Below are 18,681 nucleotides of genomic sequence, written 5' to 3'. Positions count from 1 at the left end.
ATCAGAGGTCAGTAGTGGTATATCGGGGCCTATGGTAGCCTCAGGAGTCTCAGGTCCCTTGGGAGGATCGCTGGAATCTCTCTTCTTTACCATGGCCACGGATATTAAAAAAGGGTTCGCAGATTCAGAATCAAATCGGGAGGAAATTCGATTATTTTGCGAATCACTGGAGAAAAAACTGGACAGTATAAGTTCAAAAACGGTGGCCTTGAAAAATGTGGTTGAACTCCTTAAAGATGGTTTCAGGAGAAGTTAGAACAGATATCTCCTTGCTTAAAAAAGAGGAAGCCGCTCTTCGAGAAAGGGTGGAATTGTTGGAAAATAATTCCAGGCGCAATAACTTGGGAAAGAGGGTAAGGACCTTAAATCTTTTGTCTCCCTCATTAAAGACACAATACAAATTGAAGCTTCGGAAGAGGAGTTAAGGAGTGATATCCAGAGAGTTCATCGGGATCCTTTTAGGAAACATCCAAATCGGCCAAAACCCAGGAAGATCTTGATCAATTTTTTGACTTTCTCCCTCAAAGAGAAGATTTTAACATCAGCCCTTAAACTGAAATCTCTAAAACCTAGAGATTCTTCTTTTTCCTTTGAAATTAGATCAGACCTCTCGCGCACCACTTTGGATAGACAATTGGAGTTGGGGAAAAGAATGGACGATTTTAGGAAGCTAGGAGCAACAGTCCAATAAAAATTTCCCACGCAATTAAAGATCATGTTTAACAATAAAATGTATTTTGCCAAAACAGTGCAGGAAGTTGATGAGCTCCTGGAGAACCTAAAAATTTAATCAGCCATCCCAGTCCTTTGTACACATACTTTATCAAATAGATTAGGCCTTCCTTACTATATAATTGGGCATGTAGTTGGTGGTGGTGGAAGATCGGGACAGCCTTAAAGTAGTTATAATAATTTTTGGAGCAGTTAGGGCGTGCTAGCAGGCAGAATCTGGACGAGTCCTGGTAAATAGGGGTAGGGTTCTTCAGGAAGGGGTGGGAGGGAGTTTGGGCAGGGGGGGTGAGGGCACGGGTGTGGGAGCAGTGGGGAAAAAATAAAAAATAAAACTTTCACCTCTTACTTTAGCTGAAGTTCAAGTTTTAGTGTTTTTGGTTTGGTACCGGTGTACTGTAGGCTGGGATAAATTGAAATCCCTGTGTCTCTATCCGCCATGAAAACATTGCATTGTCTGTCCTGGAATGTGAATGGCCTACGAGTTAAAAGTAGGAGGGACAAAATCCTACAGTATTTAAGAGACTTACCCGCACAAGTAATTATTCTACAAGAAACCCACCTGTTGAGAAAAGAAATGAACGATCTTTGTGGGAAGCTCCGGTGGGTGGAACATTGTGCCTGTTCATGTCAGACTGCCAATGTAAGGGGTGTAGCTATTTTAGTAAAAAAACAATCAAATGCTACACTACAAGTAGTAAAAACAGATTCAAGTGGCAGATGGGTGATAACTAAGATTTCTGTAGAGAATGTCCCTATTACAATTGTAGGTTATTATGGCCCTAATCAGGATGATCCTTCAACTTAAAAAAAGTGTTTTTTCAATCTCTTGGAATTCCCTGATTTAACCATCTTGGCAGGGGATTTCAATATAGTTTTGAGTCCAAAATTCGATAAATCGTCAAAAAGTAGTGCTACAGTTTCTTCTAAATCTAAGGGTTTCTTAAAAGCGATGATGAAACAACATGCTATTTGTGATATATGGAGAGAGCGATCTGGCACACAGTTGGGCGTATCTTTCTATAACAAAAAATACAAACATAAGTCACGAATAGATTACATACTGATTAGTAACGATCTAAGGGGTAATGCAAAGAATATTGGATCTTTGACCCCCCACTTGTCGGACCATGCAGCGGTTTGGATTGACCTCGATTTAGTAGGTTGTGAACAACAGAGGGTGTGGACTTTTGACCGCTCACTCCTTTTAGACGATACTGTAACTGGTCATTTGATCCAGGAGGTAAAAGCCTTTTTGGAAATTAATATGGGATCAGCAGACATCATGATCATATGGGACGCCCTGAAATCTTTTATAAGGGGGCTGATTATGAATAAAACTGTTTATAAGAGCAGACAGTACAGGCAGGAAATTGCATCTGTGGAACGCCAAATGAAGGTGTTGGAGGATAGAATTACCTGTTTAACCGATGAAGAGCAAGAATTAAGAGAGGCGCTAGGAGTAGAATTAGATTCGTTAAAAGCCTTTTTGGAAAATATAATTCAAACAAGAATTTTTAATAGGTGGGAGTCGAGCAAGCTTGGCCACTTTGAATATGGTGAGGGGTCCGGCAGGCTTCTCGCTTGGAAGGCCAAAACGGATAGTCAGGAATCACATCAAAGAAATAGAGGACGTACATACTAAATCATTAATAAGTAGGGAGGAGGAGATGGGAGAAATGTTCCATGATTATTTTGAGGAATTGTATAAGGATAACAGTGATACTGACAGTCTATCTATACAAGATTGGTTAAATACGATCCAGCTAACTTTTCTTACTACAACTCTTCGGGAAAACCTGGAGGCAGAAATAACCCGTCAGGAAGGCTCTTTTAGATTGTAAAAAGGGTAAAGCTGCAGGGCCAGACAGTCTCCCTGCGGAATATTATAAGAAATTGGATGAAAATATTATTCCTTTCATGGTGGAGATGTTTAACAAAATTTTGGTAGAGGGAGCTCAACCACCTACCACATGGGGGGAAGCAAAAATATTACCCTAATTTTAAAAGCAGGTAAGCCCCCTACAAAATGCGGGTCGTATAGACTAATATCTTTGTTGAATTTAGACTATAAGGTTTTCTCCAAGATATTGGCGGACAGATTAGGGGGCATGGCTGGCGAGCTTTTGCATACTGATCTAAAGGGCTTTGTAAAGGGTAGGAATCTTTTTGATCTGACTCATGATTTTATTGGTGCTATAGATTTTTCGTCTTCTTTTTCTCTTCCATTGACGTCGTTGACATTGGATGCAACTAAAGCATTTGATAGGATGGATTGGAAACGCCTTATAGCGGTTTTGGAGAAGCTGAACCTGGGGCCGTACCATCCGCCTTAAATACAGCAAGCCCTCAGCTAGGCTGGTGGTAAACGGCAGAACAACTAGACCATTCAAAATCAAAAGGGGAACCAGACAGGGCTGTCCCCTCTCCTCTCCTCTCCTCTCCTCTCCTCTCCTCTCCTCTCCTCTCCTCTCCTCTCCCCTCCCCTCTCCTCTTCGATCTATATATAGAGCCGTTTGGCCAGTGTCTTAGGTAAGAGTCAACTATTACACCTTTTAAGAGCGACTCATGGGAGAGGAAGGTAGCCCTGTTTGCGGACGACATTCTTATTCTTTCGTCGGACCTGGAATCCTCTTATCCTCGGGTGATTGAGCTGCAAGAGATTTTGGCCGGGTTTTTGGCTATGATGTTAATGCGGATAAAACCGAGCTTATGTCATGGAACATATCGGAATGCCGATACTAAACCAAAAAAGAGTTGAGTTACTTGGGGATTAAAATTGTCCCAGAAATAGATAAAATAGCAAAAGTCAATCTTGCTAATATTTTGAAGGAGTGTCAAGAACTTATGAAATCTTGGGTTCACCTCCCATTCTCTATCCTGGCTAGAGAAAATCTTATAAAAAGGACAATTTTGCCAAAGGTAACTTTTCTATTTAACACCATCCCTTGGAATTTCGACAAAGTATTGTTGGATAAATTCCAGCAATCCATTAATTCTTTTGTTTGGGCTTCCAAAGCTGTTAGAATATCATGGAGGAAGCTAAGACTTAGAAGAGAGAAAGGTGGCCTGATATCCAATACTATGCTTGGGCCTTCCAGCTAACACACTCCAGAATGCTGCTAAAATCTCCTGACTCTTCAGGGAGATGAAGAATGTTTTTAGCCATGTTGGAACAACTGGGGTGGTCACAAGAAGGCTTTCTGTTTAAGTATGGGGACAGAAATGTTTTAAAAAAAGTCAGACTGAAAGTCCTAAGTGGCGCAGGTCAAATATGGGCTAGGATCAAAAAACTAACAGGTCTTGCATTTTACTCAAGGCTGGCTCTTATGTGGGATAGCCCAGGAACTCCCAGTTGTCTAAAAGATCAGCTGGCAGTTCTTTCAAAACAGCGGGCTATTGAGATGGGGGGATGGATCTCTCTTACCGTGGGCCACGTTAAATGATAAGTTGCAAGGGGGCATATCAACGTTTAAATACTTACAGTTATTAAGTTGGTCTCAGGATTTAAAGAGCTCGTTAGGCCTGGGGAATCCTCTTGAACATCTGGTTAACAAGCTTGTAGGGAAGAAAGAGATCTCCTTTTTTTATTGGTCTATTGAAGAGGCTATTGACGGCAAGTTTAAGCTAGCTGAGGAGTTATGGGGGGAAGCCATCCCAGAGACATACTGGGGAGGAATCATTATTTCACGACACACAGAGCTTATTTTTCCCTGTCAAGGCTTTCCAAAATTTCTAAAGGCCCACCTGCAAGGTGTAAAAAATGTAATTTGGAAAGTGTCGCGGATGTGCATATGTTTTGGGCTTGCCCGTCTCTTTTGAAATTCTGGAGAGAAGTTGGAGACTGTTTAACTGCTGTTTTGGGACGTACAATACAAATTTCCCTTAAACCTATCATTTTTGGCGTATCTAGTGACTTCTCTGGCCCTGATAGAGATTTTCTATTTTTTGCAATGCTGGTGGCCAGACGGGAAATATGTAAGAGATGGGTCGAGACAACACCCCAAACACAATCAGAGTGACTATCCTCGCTATATAAAACCTCTAAAATAGATCTAGCCCGCCTGAAGAACTCTAAGAAGCGCGCCATTTGGAACAGCTTGCTAAATTGGACTTCAGTCTGAGTGGTTTTTTTTGTCCTATGATTAAGCCTAAGTGGAACTCTTAGACTGTGCTGGAGAGAGCTGTAACATTTTAGGCTTCAGCCTGTCTAATCACCGGCTTCAGTCTTAAACCCTGAAGAGAATGCAACCACCCTCTCCTTAATAACGAGAGGGCAGCAACTGGAGGGAAGTCGGTTTTTGCTACTGGTAGGCGAGGGACGAAGGGCGGAAACTATCTTCGCACAGCCTACTTCTCTTGTTTGAGTATCAGTGGCAGACTTCTCATCTTCTGTTGGTTTGAAGCTGAAGGTTTGAGACGAATGAGGAAAGAAAAAAAAGATCTAAACCTGATGCCTGTAGGGCCTCATCAGATTCTTCCCAACGTGCTAAACCCGGCACATCCGGGTCCTTCATGTATCCTAAATAAAGTTCATGATTCCGTTATTTCTCGTTTCAGAAGAAAACTCAATAAGCCGTTGTGTGCTAACATACTGGTAAAGGAGTGTATGAAAGGACTTTTCAAATCTTTCCCTCCTGTATGAAAACCCCCAGTTCAAAGGCAGCTAAACACACAGCTTCTTTGCAACTAGTGTGAGCTCCTTTTGAACTGATTCACAAAGCAGGAATCAAATTTCTGTCATGGAAGATTGACTTACTTCTAGCTTCAACTTGGTGGGCTGGTGAAATAAAGGATTATGCATTAATAGAGCCCTTCCTAGAATTTCACAAACATTAGTAAACTTCTTCACATATCTTTTTTAGGTCTCGCCTTTACCATTCCGCAGGAATGGGAAATGGGGAGAATTCAAGTCGGCAAAATCCTCTTCAAACCAAGGGCTTTCAGCCCCGCGGTTTTCTTGCAGTTCACGTGAATCACGTGAGCAAACATGCACGCGCATTCACGGCCAGGGCTTCTCCGCCCCTAGCAGCACTCCTCCCACACCAGCAACTCCCCCCTCCCACACCAGCACCTCCCCTCTCTCTCCCCGCAAACACAGCCTTGCCGTAGCAGCACTCCTCCCACACCAGCACATCCCCCCTCCCACACCAGCACCTCCCCTCTCCCACACCAGCACCTCCCCTCTCTCTCCCCGCAAACACAGCCTTGCCCTAGCAGCACTCCTCCCACACAGCACCTCCCCCCTCCCACTCCAGTACCTCCCCTCTCTCTCCCCGCAAACACAGCCTTGCCCTAGCAGCACTCCTCCCACACCAGCACCTCCCCCTTCCCACACCAGCACCTCCCCTCTCTCTCCCCGCAAACACAGCCTTGCCTGAAGATGGCAGTGCTCCGTTTAGCCGGATGCTCCTGGTGTCCGTCTAGCCTCCTACGCTATCGCAAGTCCCCTTCTAAGCGCTGGAGCACCCCGTATACTGCCCAACACTCACTTCTCTGGGACTTGCTTACCCCAAGCTTCGCCATAGCCTCCTGCACGGAGACATATTTCCAGAGCCTCTCGCTCTGGGTTTGGACTCAGGTGACGACAGTACTTCGGGGCTGAACCTCGGCGCACTGTCCGACCCAGGTACAGTCGGTTTGTCTTTCCTCGAGATAAACGCCTCACAAAGTACCCAGGAGCGAGTACATGTGCCCCTTCCTGAGATATGTTAGCTTCCAAGGCGATACAATGCGTCTGTAACCGTGGTCTTTAATGTATAGTTAAGGGCTCGCGTTGTATATATGGCTTACTTCTTATAACAATGCACTTCTAGATTGTAGAAATGCTGAAGATGCCCTCTGCGCCACTATGGCCATTTCCCTGCATCCTTTGCGTTGTTCGCCACCATTTGGTTTATTTCACGAGAAAATCGTTTTTTTTGGTTCACTCCCCACTGTTATGAAAACTCTGCATATGTTGACAAATGATTATCCGTTGCAACGACTAGCAGTCAAAAATCATTGTCCTGTCTCGTAATCAGTCACATGTGTTTGTCACATAACACATTTATACTTTCTCACTAGGCAGGGTCACGTATCTGTCTGGGAAAATCTATATTTTTAAAGTTTTTCTCTGGTATAATCAAATTCGGCAACAAAAACAAAGCCGGAGGCATGGTTAGAAGTGTTTGCTGCGTCCAGCTGGGATGTGGTTTGTGGCTGAGTGAAGGTGTGTGTGCTCTGCATGCAGAGAAGATGTGTTTGTCATGGTCAGGGATATTTGGGGCCCATTCTCTCCTCATTCACCCGCCCACATTCCACATTTGCCGCACATTCTTCCCAGCATGCATCTGTCCTCGTTCCACAGTACCAATATGTGGCCCAGAGGCAGCAAGGTCATCAGTGACGCCTGGCTTTTTTTAGCCTATAGCAACTTGCATTCCCGGATTTCCAGGCCGCTATTGCGAATGGGAAAATAAAACTACATGCTGCAGAATTGAACCAGCGTCTGTTGACTAAAACGCCAAATCTTTGGAAAACTGTCACACACGCTACAGGGCACGTTGCACACTTTTAGAAATATATGTTAAGGCTCTCGGGGGCCCAAGCACTATCCAGCTGCCTGCCTCTCAACTCCAGCGGCGGCGTGTGGAGGTCGTTAACCCTTTCCCCTGTGTTTGGTGAGTGTGTGAAAGGCCCCGGATGTCCTGCGCTCCTCCAGCAATTGGACGCTCATGTGAGAGATGTCATGTTTTAAAACAACATACTGCACCCTTTTAAATGCTGTACTCAATGTATTATCAGCGTAAGCAAGTAAGACATCTCGCATCACTAGTTGCGGTCACAAAGAGGCAAACAGTTCATAAGCAAATAGTAGGAACCCCACCGGCTAACTCTCTCTCTATCCCCTCCCACTTCCCTCTTTTCCCCTTTCATCGTTATCGTATCCCTTCAACTCCGATCTTATCACCTACACATTCCAAAAGGACAGGCCCTCCCTCCCACTCGCTGGCTCCCTCGCCCCCCCGCCAGGCTCTCAATGCTTGTCTTTCTCTTTCGCATGTATCTGCACTCTGCTGATTGCCAGTACCAGCGGCACCGGTCCTCAGGGAGATATTAAGTCGGGCTGGGGGCAGCCGACACGGCAGACCTGAAAGCTCTACTGATCACAATACATGCGTTTGTCGTTTACTAGGCTGACTCATGATTATAGGATTCAATCACTTTTACAGCCCTCTGCCTGGCGCCTGGGACAGCGTCACACTCTCCATAAAAGTGCAACTGCAGCGGGATCACAGGCAGAGGTCTTCTTTTCATGTGCAGGGTCTGCCAAGGGGGCTGTAAGCAAAGCCTGTGTCATTATCGAGCGCTAAAACGGAGCGGGGCAAGATAGCGCCAACTCTGCGGAAGACGCGCTCTTTTATATAGAGCCTTTCATGCAAATTATATCTAGTGCTTCATACTGCACTTTTACAGTGTCTAGGCTCTGTAAATGGCAGAAGGTATTGTTGCTCGGTTAAGTGACACCATTTCAAACCGAGCCACTCGGAAACCTATGGTGGTAACAGGTGCCAGCTCTCACTCGCACTGCACACAGGGATCACTTACACTGCACACAGGCCTCACTCACACTGCACACAGGCCTCACTCAGTGCACACAGCCTTCAATCACACTGCATACAGTCCGCACTCAGTGCATACTGCCCTAACTCACAGTGCACACAGCACTCACTTAGTGCACACAGCTCTCACTCAGTGCACACAGCTCTCACTCAGTGCACACAGCTCTCACTCAGTGCACACAGCTCTCACTCAGTGCACACAGCTCTCACTCAGTGCACACAGCTCTCACTCAGTGCACACAGCTCTCACTCAGTGCACACAGCTCTCACTCAGTGCACACAGCTCTCACTCAGTGCACACAGCTCTCACTCAGTGCACACAGCTCTCACTCAGTGCACACAGCTCTCACTCAGTGCACACAGCACTCACTCAGTGCACACAGCTCTCACTCAGTGCACACAGCACTCACTCAGTGCACACAGCACTCACTCAGTGCACACAGCTCTCACTCAGTGCACACAGCTCTCACTCAGTGCACACAGCACTCACTCAGTGCACACAGCACTCACTCAGTGCACACAGCTCTCACTCAGTGCACACAACTCTCACTCAGTGCACACAGCTCTCACTCAGTGCACACAGCTCTCACTCAGTGCACACAGCTCTCACTCAGTGCACACAGCTCTCACTCAGTGCACACAGCTCTCACTCAGTGCACACAGCTCTCACTCAGTGCACACAGGACTCACTCGCCCTGCACCCAGGCCTCACTCGCCCTGCACCCAGGCCTCACTCGCACTGCACACAGGCCTCACTCGCACTGCACACAGGCCTCACTCGCACTGCACACAGGCCTCACTCAGTGCACACAGCCCTCATCACTCAGCGCAAACACAGCATCACTCAGCACCACCACAGCATCACTGGTTCAAATATGTTCTCTCAATGTTTCAAGCTTTATTACAAATGTCACAAAAAATGTTAATATTTCACTTCTGTTCTTGGATATTCGCCACTGAACATAATCTTCACAAAAGTTATTTACAAAAGTTTAAGCTATTGCCATTAAAAATTACAATCACTTTTATTTAAGTATTAATTATTTAAAAAAAATTAAAAGCCATTGTTAATTGTAATAACAATACATCTAAGTCACGTCAATATAAAACATGTGACATTACAAATACTAAAAGTGTCACATATGCTAAAGTTAAAAGTATTGGCATTGTAAATCACAAAACAAATATAAAATGTCATTTACAAAACCAATAGCTCCAACTTTCCTACTGCGAGACCTATTGGCAACGCCAGTGCTTGTTTAGTTTATACCCAGCGTTCCTTCAGTCCTTTATCTAAACCCATTAAACTAAACCCATTCTTTCCAAATCCATCCACTGTAGCAACTACAGCTTTGCATTCTTTTGACTTTAAGTGTTGTCTAAGTTCTAGCTAGGCAGAACCAAATGTTTGTGAGCTTTTAATTTCTATTGTTAATCCACATGAAGGTAAACCAGGGATATCTTTGGGTTGCAGCAGCTATAATATTTAGTCATGCTCAGGCGGGCAGATCCCTTGAAAATAATTCTACAGCATATTGTGCAGGAGGTGTTGCAGCATTAATGGCCCGATACCTGGGGGTTCATTGATGGATTTATGCAAATAGTAATTTGGAGGAATAGGCACACATCTACGCAGGAGTACTGTCTCAAAGCGGCAGTGGCAGATAAAGTACTGTCACCTTTTTCTTGAAGGAGGCCTAAAGAGCTGTTACTCACCTCACACTGTTAATATGTTGGATATATTGCCCTTCTTGAAATTCTGGTTCAAACATGTGAATCTGTAAAACATAAATACTATGTGAGAAAAGTTACTTATCGGTCATGGTAATTCTCCCACATTGGAGTTATTTTTGCCAGGCTTCGAATACCGCCCCTCTTAATTGCCCATTGGTCATCCTAATTGGCTATTACAGGGGTGATGGTTGCTGGAGACTGCTGGGTTTGATAAGGTTTTCTTGACTTGTAGCAGCTTTGGACTTTAGTGAAAGATTAAGATCAAGTGTACTGTGAGCTCTTGTGAGCAGCTTCATCCGTACAGTGCCAAGAATGCAGTTGAAAATTTCTAGACTATGGAGTTGTGAAGCTTAATGTTAACCTTCACCACTGTTCTTGCCGGAGTGTTATACATCCTTTTTAAGTAGTCCAGCAGAGTTCGGTGGTCGCTTAAAGCAAACATCTTTACCATTTGACTTGTTATGTTTCGTGTAAAGATGGCTGGACAGCTTGGGTTTGATTAGGGAAATGTGTCCTAATTAACTCTAGGTTGTAACGGAGGAATCGACTCACCTCATCAATTTAATTTTTCATTGCCTAGCGACTGGTCTGTGTAGTACTCAAAGGTGAAAAGTTGTGTATTTTCATACGATTTGGTGCAAGAATAATGGTGAACTATTGTATAATACGCTTCAAGTTTCATTTTAGGTTTAGGAGTCTGCTCAAAACTTACCTGTTTGCCAACTAGTGGCTACGATTAGCGGGGACTTGGCTCTTCTTGCCCGCCGGGCTAGTTTTTTCTCCACAGCGCGGGGACACGCCGGGATGACGTAACCAGGCGCTCTATAAATGTCTTTATTATTATTATTATTTAAAAGGTGCAACTGTATGTGTATGAGTAAGTGGAGCACCATTGTAGATCATGTGTGAGCTATGTTGGGTTTGGCTAAACTATTGCTGCATAATTGCTTTTCCACTGCTTTAGTGATTGCTCCAGAACTGATGCTGCTTTAGATGCACCTTTCTTATTGGGCGACTGGGGCAGAAGAGGACTGGCAGCCATCACACACAAAAGCGCAAAGTAGGACCCAGCTGCTGGAGCAGGCGGCCTGCATGTGGTAAACTTTGATACATGTTCTCTGGCTGCATGCCAGAGGGAGGAGACCTCGGTCTAGTTATCTGCATTCTGAATAGTCTCAATTTGCCTGCAGAAGAGCATCATTGGCCCACATCGTCTGACGCCTCTTCCAGGTGGCCCTATCAGGCAGGAGTTTCGTCTGTTTTGATATTTTTGTCTGAACTGACTGCAAGAGAGAAAACGTAAAGGTTAGCCATGCCTATGAAAAGAATAGCCCGTCTTTGAGGCTTGCTTTTTGCTGACAGACCCAGTCTATTGGCAGGCAAGGAGGGGGCGGGACTCATTTGAAGCTGTCGACAAAAGCTTGACTGGGCCAAAATTGTGAACCCAGCCCTTGCTCTTTGTCAGCGACTTGTCACTCAGAGGCTTGGCTATGAGATTCCCAGCGCACCTGTGCCCTGCCTACCACTAACCACCCCCCTCTTCCCCGCAGAGGCAAGGCAGGTGCGATACCTACGCCACAGAGTTCGACCTTGAAGCCGAGGAGTATGTCCCACTGCCCAAGGGTGATGTGCACAAGAAGAAAGAAATCATCCAGGATGTCACTCTGCACGACTTGGACGTGGCCAACGCGAGACCGCAGGTATTCCATCTGAGATTTCGTGATGCGGAGTTTTGGCAAGAGGCGTTGAGGGGGGCTGTCAACCTAGAGTGTAACTAAACTGCATCTAGAGCTGTATCTTGCACATGGCCTGACCTATGGCAACTGCTGATATTACAGCACTGGAGGGGCCACACCTACAAATAAGTTTTAAATATTGTACAGGTGTAAAAAAGGTAACCTAATAGAAATATGTAATAAAACGCAAAAAACGTAACTTACCTTTTTTATATTTTCTGCCAATCTTGAGGCCCTAAAAATATACAAACGGTGTAACTTATAAAAAACTATTATGTATATTAAAGTTTCTCTTAGTGTGGACAAAACTCGTTTACAGGTGTTATGACTTTGTATTCAGGCTTAGGCATAACATTGTATTTTTGGTACTCCACAACATACACATCGATTGAAGTCCTAGAAAAAACATTTCTGTTTTTGTTTTCACTGTTTTTTTCTTTAAATGTTTTCCCTTTTATTCTATAGGGCGGGCAGGACATCCTCTCTATGATGGGTCAGTTAATGAAACCCAAGAAAACTGAAATCACAGGTATGGTTCATTCTTTTTATGGTGGATTCTTTTGTTGCTCTGCTCAGCCTGTGTTGTATGTCATGAACCGTGTGTCCATTGGGGTGCAGAAATAACAGATACCCCACCTGAACATTTGAAGTGGTTTCCCAGAACGTCTCATAAGGATGTTTGTAGGTAAACAAAAGACTTTGGCCGAGAGAAGGGGTTACCTTGTTTGATAGGACCTCCCTGCATTAAAGGGGCTTATGTAAGCATTTTTCCACTGCAGACTTCTAAGCCTTTGCAAACCAGTCTGCAGAAGCCTATTCTTCTGACACTGCATCCATGCCTTTGCCCCTCCCCCAAATTTCACAATTTCCTTCTACACCTGGCGACCCCACCTTGTTAACCAACCACAATGTCCATGCTCAGCTTCGTCATTCATGCTCTTTTCAGTGCTAGTGCAACATTCCTGAATCACCATCCCACTTGACCGAGATCTGCCACCTCCATGGATATCTTGGATAGGGAAATGGAATTCTGTTTGGGACCCACTCTATCTAGGTACTCCTCTACACCATACAAGCCCCTCTCCTTCACCCTCACCCTACATGAGTGGCTTCACATTTATTTTTTATAAAGTTTTATATAGCGCAAACTAGATCCCAAAGGATATCCGAGCACTTTACAATTTGAGGCAAAGGCAACAAATCAGAACATTAGTCTAACATGAAGGATCTAATGGGCATTGAATCAACTAGTACAAACATAACTGCTCAATGTAACCTGAGTGCACGAGTAGGAATGGGCTATGCGATAGAGCATAGAGAGAGAAGGGGAGTACATACAATAATCATATACAGGAATAATAACCAGTACCCAAAACAATAATCGAAAAAAGAGCCAAATGGGCAGTCTAAAAGGCATTGAATCAAATGTTGAACGTCTAACGGATCATCTATACACCTTGGTGATCGAAGAATGTGCTAGACGATGGAGCATAATGACTTAAGGGGAGCAAAATTCAATAGTCATTTACAGGAAAAATAATCAAACCAAAAATAATGATCATATACAAGAATCATAACCGATACTATAGTATGTCCAATGGAACTAATAGCTCCCTGCTCACACCGAGAACCACTGTGTAACTGTTGTGTTGTCTTGCATCGCTTCATTATCGCACTGTACTCTGGGTTCTGCAGTGGCATAGTAAAGGGGGGCCACACAAAAGCTTCAGGGCCACCATATCTGGGGACCTGTTAAACTCCCAGGGTATGTAAGGTTATAGTAAATGCCATTGTTCCTACTGCTGTCCATTTACACCTCCCGATTGAGGCAAGATGGATGGAAGAGCAGTCAAAGCCAGAACCCTGAGCAGAAACTCCCAACTTTTCAAAGGCCATGATTGTTCTTACTTCTTTATCCAGTCCGGGTACCCCTGGTTGGGTTATGGCTCAAGCCCTAGCCAAATGGCTATCCTGCACAAGTGATGGTGAGGTTTTGAACTGCTTGGAAGGTTTCTGCCTGATTGACAACGCTGAATTGGCTCACCCTTTGTCACCCTCCTGCCCGCACCTCCCCTGTGCGGGCACAATGCTGTCATAATGTTCAGTGTGATTTATTTTTTTCTCTCTGAAATAAGTGTTTTGAGATTAATCACTTCAAGATAAACCACCACTGATAAATCTTGGATTTTTTTTGTTGCAAAAATCTCTTTTTTTTTTATATGGGCATTTAGGCAATACTCAGATTTTACAGTTAGAACCACCCTCTCTCCCTCACCTCCTCTTCATGCGGTCACATTTTCACTTAACCTATTAACCTTAATACTTCACTTTACCCTATTTTTGTTTATTGGAGTTACATGGGGAGTGATGTGCGTCATACCACTTATACCCAACCTCTTTAAACCTTTTCTATTTTTTTAGATATGCCTCTGTTATGTTTTTGCCATTAGCACATCCAAATTTTACCTTATCGCTTACATGTACCCTTTCATTTTTTTTTTAATTTATTTTCCTTGTTCCTCTGTGTTTTGCTCTCTAGTCATTACCCCAACTTCATTGAGTGATCTGTACTACTTCACCCACTAAAGGCAGTATTCATTGCCACCAGGATGCTAATTTCCGTCAAGGAATTCAGAATTTGTACACTCTGCTTTGCCTAGTGTATGAGTTTGTTTGGCTTGGAGATCCTGCTTGATTAGGTGTAGTCATTTGCCTTATCAAGATGTCGGATCAGGCCATTGCAAGAAATGCCCTCCCACTGCTTTGTGCTACGTTAGCTGTGAGCCCTACAATTTAGTTGCCAAAGGCTTCTGGACACCTTTGAGAATTGGAGGCATTGGCACCAGAGTTGTCTTGTGCATTGTAAAGAGATGTACTTCAATGGTCATTATTGTCTGTTCTTTATTTTTATCTTTCAGATAAGCTGCGAGGAGAGATCAACAAAGTTGTGAACAAATACATTGACCAGGGCATCGCAGAGCTAGTGCCCGGGGTTCTTTTTATCGATGAGGTGCACATGCTGGATATTGAGTGTTTTACATACTTGCACCGAGCTCTGGAGTCCGCCATTGCACCCATCGTCATATTTGCTACAAACCGGGGGAACTGCCTTATCAGGTATGAGGTTTTCAGCCTGGTGCATCTATAGTCCACGTGTGTAGTTTATATTAAAATTTATAAACAGAATATTTTAGAATAGGAGTTCCTGTCCCGTTATGCTGGCGATTGATCTGATGGGCAAGCCAGCCCAATCTACATAACTCCATATGGCCACATCATGGTTTCAGTCCTTGCTGTTCTGTTGCTACAAATTATAAGGTACATTGGTTTAGTTAGTTCAGCAGACCGAACCGACAGAGCATTTCTATAGCAGCCAGCACAATCGTAGTTCTCCAAATGAAATGTTGCCAAACTCTTGGAATAAACTAGTCAGTCAAATAAAATCCAGGATTAAAGACTTGTCGTCCTACAGAGAAGTATACAGCCCTTAGGTGGTCCTTTTAGACTGGCTGCGGCCAACATGGTTAGTGAAAGCCATTGGCTCTTTTCTTATCGAAGTCTCCAAGAGAGCCGTTTTGGTGGAAGTGCCCCAACTGGGGCAGAATTGAAAATCTCATTTACTGCCATGTTATGTTGGCCGATCTCCCCTACTGGCCGGGGTATCTGCCTAATAAATCAAAAGTCATTGGCTCTAATGCTTTGAAGTTTTTTCCTGGTGCATGAAGACCATTACTATCTGTTCCTGTGCCAGTGCTCTGCCACTCAGTGGTTGTGGGCATGAGAAATTCGAGCATCAGAAGACTTGCCCTAAGTAGGGTCTTTTGGTGCTCTGAAGCTAGCTGACCATCAGTCTGTGGTTGTGGGTCTACAGCCGCTGAAGGGTTTTACCACGATGGAATGGGATGAGGCTCCACCTTAGGAAACCCCACAGTTTCCCCACCTCTTAATGCGGGTGGTGAACTCATAGCTTTACAGGGCCGGAAAACTGTTAACTGAGACAGTTCTGCCCATTCAGCCAAACTCTAAAGGTTGGAATACCAAAGCTTGTAGTACCATCTGTATTCATTGATGACTTCTTGACTTTCTCTGTACACACACTGGGCATGCAGTGCTTATTTATATCACTCCCCACCAACCCACCCCAGCAGCTGATTTGGACATGGCAATGAACCCCACTATTAATCTGATTGGATCCCAAATTTAATTGCATTTTCTCCTCACCACCCACTCACACTTCTGCTCATCTTTGATGTAAAAGAAACTTTATCTGGAAGTGCTTGAAGCAGTTGAAACAGTTTGCATTGCAGAACACTCCTCAAGTATATAGTGAAATAATACCTGGGCATAACAGACTTGTCACTGAATTCAGCCGGCTCCAACATCTATATAGATCTGCAGGAACACACGGCTAAAAACGTAGGCAATGAGCTAGGATTTTGATTCTCCGATGTCTGAGCATCCGTGTTTGAAATGGGATGCCTTATGAAGGGTTGCTATATTGCGGTATGTCACTGTTTCTGGGAACTGCATATATCATATAGTCTGTCATGCTTTTTTTTGCACTGCACTGCTCCATCACATTTTCTAGAAAGCAAATTTATAATATAATGCTGAGTGAGAGACTCCTTTGACATGCGCAGTTTGCAGTTGGAGACTGCCTGGTTTTCAAAGAATGTTTGTTTTCCTGCAGACCTAAACTGAGAATTCAGTAGAGATAATTAGATAGAAGTCAATTCGACTGGGTGATGACAGGTGTGTGCAATTCTGTCCTCCCTCCATTATTTTACTCACACATCTCTTCCCAATCTTCTGAAGCAATCTCTTTTGTGCACTCATAACATCCAAACTAGTAACAGTTCTGTCTAGTGGAAATCTTGGAGGAACAGAGATTCATTCTGGGTGAATCAGCTTTTTGCTCATAGTCAAATTCTGTCCTTCTCTGCACTAAGCAATACTTTCTCCCTACCCTCCTTGTTTAAGAAACAATATGAACCCCTTCATAATTCAGTAGCACGTCTCATATCTGACGTCTCTCAACAACCCCCCCCCCCCCGGATTCAGTCTCACTACTTATATTACTAAGTACTGATCCCAAGCCTCCACAATCTACAAAGTACTAATTCCTTCCACCCATTGATTTAAATCAAAAGTTGAACGAACACGTGAAGCAGGTTTACCGCATTGTTGGCCCATTGTTTTATTTGACAAAATTTGGACTAAGATTCATAAATCCACCAGAGCTACCAATACTTTACAATCCCTATTTTTCATTTACCAACGTTTATTGCTCACTCCTGCCAATCGACAGCGATTCTCTTCAGACTCAATCCTATTTTGGTCTTGCAGCTCCTCGTACCCTGATTTTAAAACACATGCTCTTTGAACGTCCCAATATTAATTTATTCTGGATAAAAGTGTGGAATCAAATAATAAGGTTTTTAAAATCAACATTCCTTTGAAGGTCAAAAACTGCTAGGTTTACTATTAACTGTTGCTTTCCATTTGATTACTTCTAACTGGATAAATGCGCAAGCTGTTACTTTTTAATCTTGGTGGTGCGCTATATGCTTCACCATAGACTTGATACTAACTAGCTTACGCCTAGTTGTTTAGCAATACCACAAGATTTCCTATGGCTCCTGATTAATACATTTGTTTATCTAAATCGTGTTTACTCCTCAGTAAGACTGTCCTAACTCCTGATGAGACCCAGAAACCGCCTTAGGTTTACTACTCCCCATTATCTTTCTGCCTGTAATTAAATGTTTTTCATTCTTTAGTTAATACATGAAATTGTCTACAGGTTGTTATAATGGAGCATTACATGTATGAAAAGTTAATATATATAAGACTTACTTTTTCCCTCCTTCGCTTCCTCTCTCCCTCATATTCTATACAAAATTTTAATTCTCAGTGTATCTCCCTCTACAATATTGTTTCTCCTTCTCTTTCGTTGTTCTGCTATTTAAATATTTTAAATGAACTCAAACTTAAACAACTAAAAAAAAGTCCAATAGACTTCCCTGAAGTCGAAATAAGATTTGTCCTCTAGAATGGATGAATAAAACTGCAGTTCTAGAAAGAAGCGGTTATGCTTCCCTGTGCAAAGTGCATGCAGCCTGCATAATTGACTTGCAGACCTGAATATTAAGATGGTACAAGGCTGTGACCACCACACACTGTGCAGCAGACGTCCTGTAGACGCACATCAGTAGTTCTGTGACCGCTTTATCTTTTCTGAGGGGACTGGTCAGAGTCAATACTGTGATAGCGTCACAGAAGTACACCTCATAAACGCTTGCCACATTCTTGCTAGTAACTTTTATTACTTTTTTTAATATCTTTTTGTGATGAGTTAACTTATCCCTCAAGCATGAATGGTTTAGTGATTCCAGTTAACAGTGAAAATAAGCTAAACATAATGAGAGTGAAGAGATCAAGATCTGGCGTCTACTTCAAGCAGCCTGGGGGCCACCTTCAGTATTTGTTCACCTTTAACCTCCGGTCATTGCTCTGGATAGTGTTGTGGGACTTAGAGCAGAACAACAATCATTATCTATAACCACATTTCTTATTGATGGTCTAAGGAGTTATGTTGATTTGCATTATTCAGAACTTTTATGACATTATCCTATAGTTCTAAATTACACCTAGGAAAGTAGACGTAGGATAAAACATGTTGGTACGCCCTACTCCAAAGCCTCCCAGACGCCACACTGACATCCGTTAAGGGCACATTACATGCTGCAGTACATCTCATCCAGGACCTGAAAATATATGAACACATTACCCCTATGCTGATGGAGTACCGTTGCTTCCCGTGCAGGCCCTCTTAGTCTTCAAAACTAGCTGATTTACAAATACAACCACCACACCAC

The 18,681-nt window shown here is 43.6% G+C and overlaps 1 protein-coding gene across 1 annotated transcript in view; it reads left to right on the top strand.

The window, feature by feature from the left end:
* The window catches only part of RUVBL1 (RuvB like AAA ATPase 1), a 138,200-nt gene that overhangs the window by 78,412 nt on the left and 41,107 nt on the right, over positions 1 to 18,681 (top strand). Inside the window, exons 6-8 of the mRNA XM_086939288.1 lie at positions 11,618 to 11,767; positions 12,269 to 12,332; positions 14,722 to 14,920. Coding sequence (XP_086795414.1) covers positions 11,618 to 11,767; positions 12,269 to 12,332; positions 14,722 to 14,920 — 413 coding nt within the window. The remainder of the gene's footprint in view (positions 1 to 11,617; positions 11,768 to 12,268; positions 12,333 to 14,721; positions 14,921 to 18,681) is intronic.

The sequence above is a fragment of the Lissotriton vulgaris genome, chromosome 9 (genome assembly GCF_964263255.1).
Source record: "Lissotriton vulgaris chromosome 9, aLisVul1.2, whole genome shotgun sequence".
In the NCBI taxonomy this organism is placed as follows: domain Eukaryota; kingdom Metazoa; phylum Chordata; class Amphibia; order Caudata; family Salamandridae; genus Lissotriton; species Lissotriton vulgaris.
Note: the sequence above shows the minus strand (reverse complement) of the source record. Positions and strands in the feature narration are given on the sequence as shown.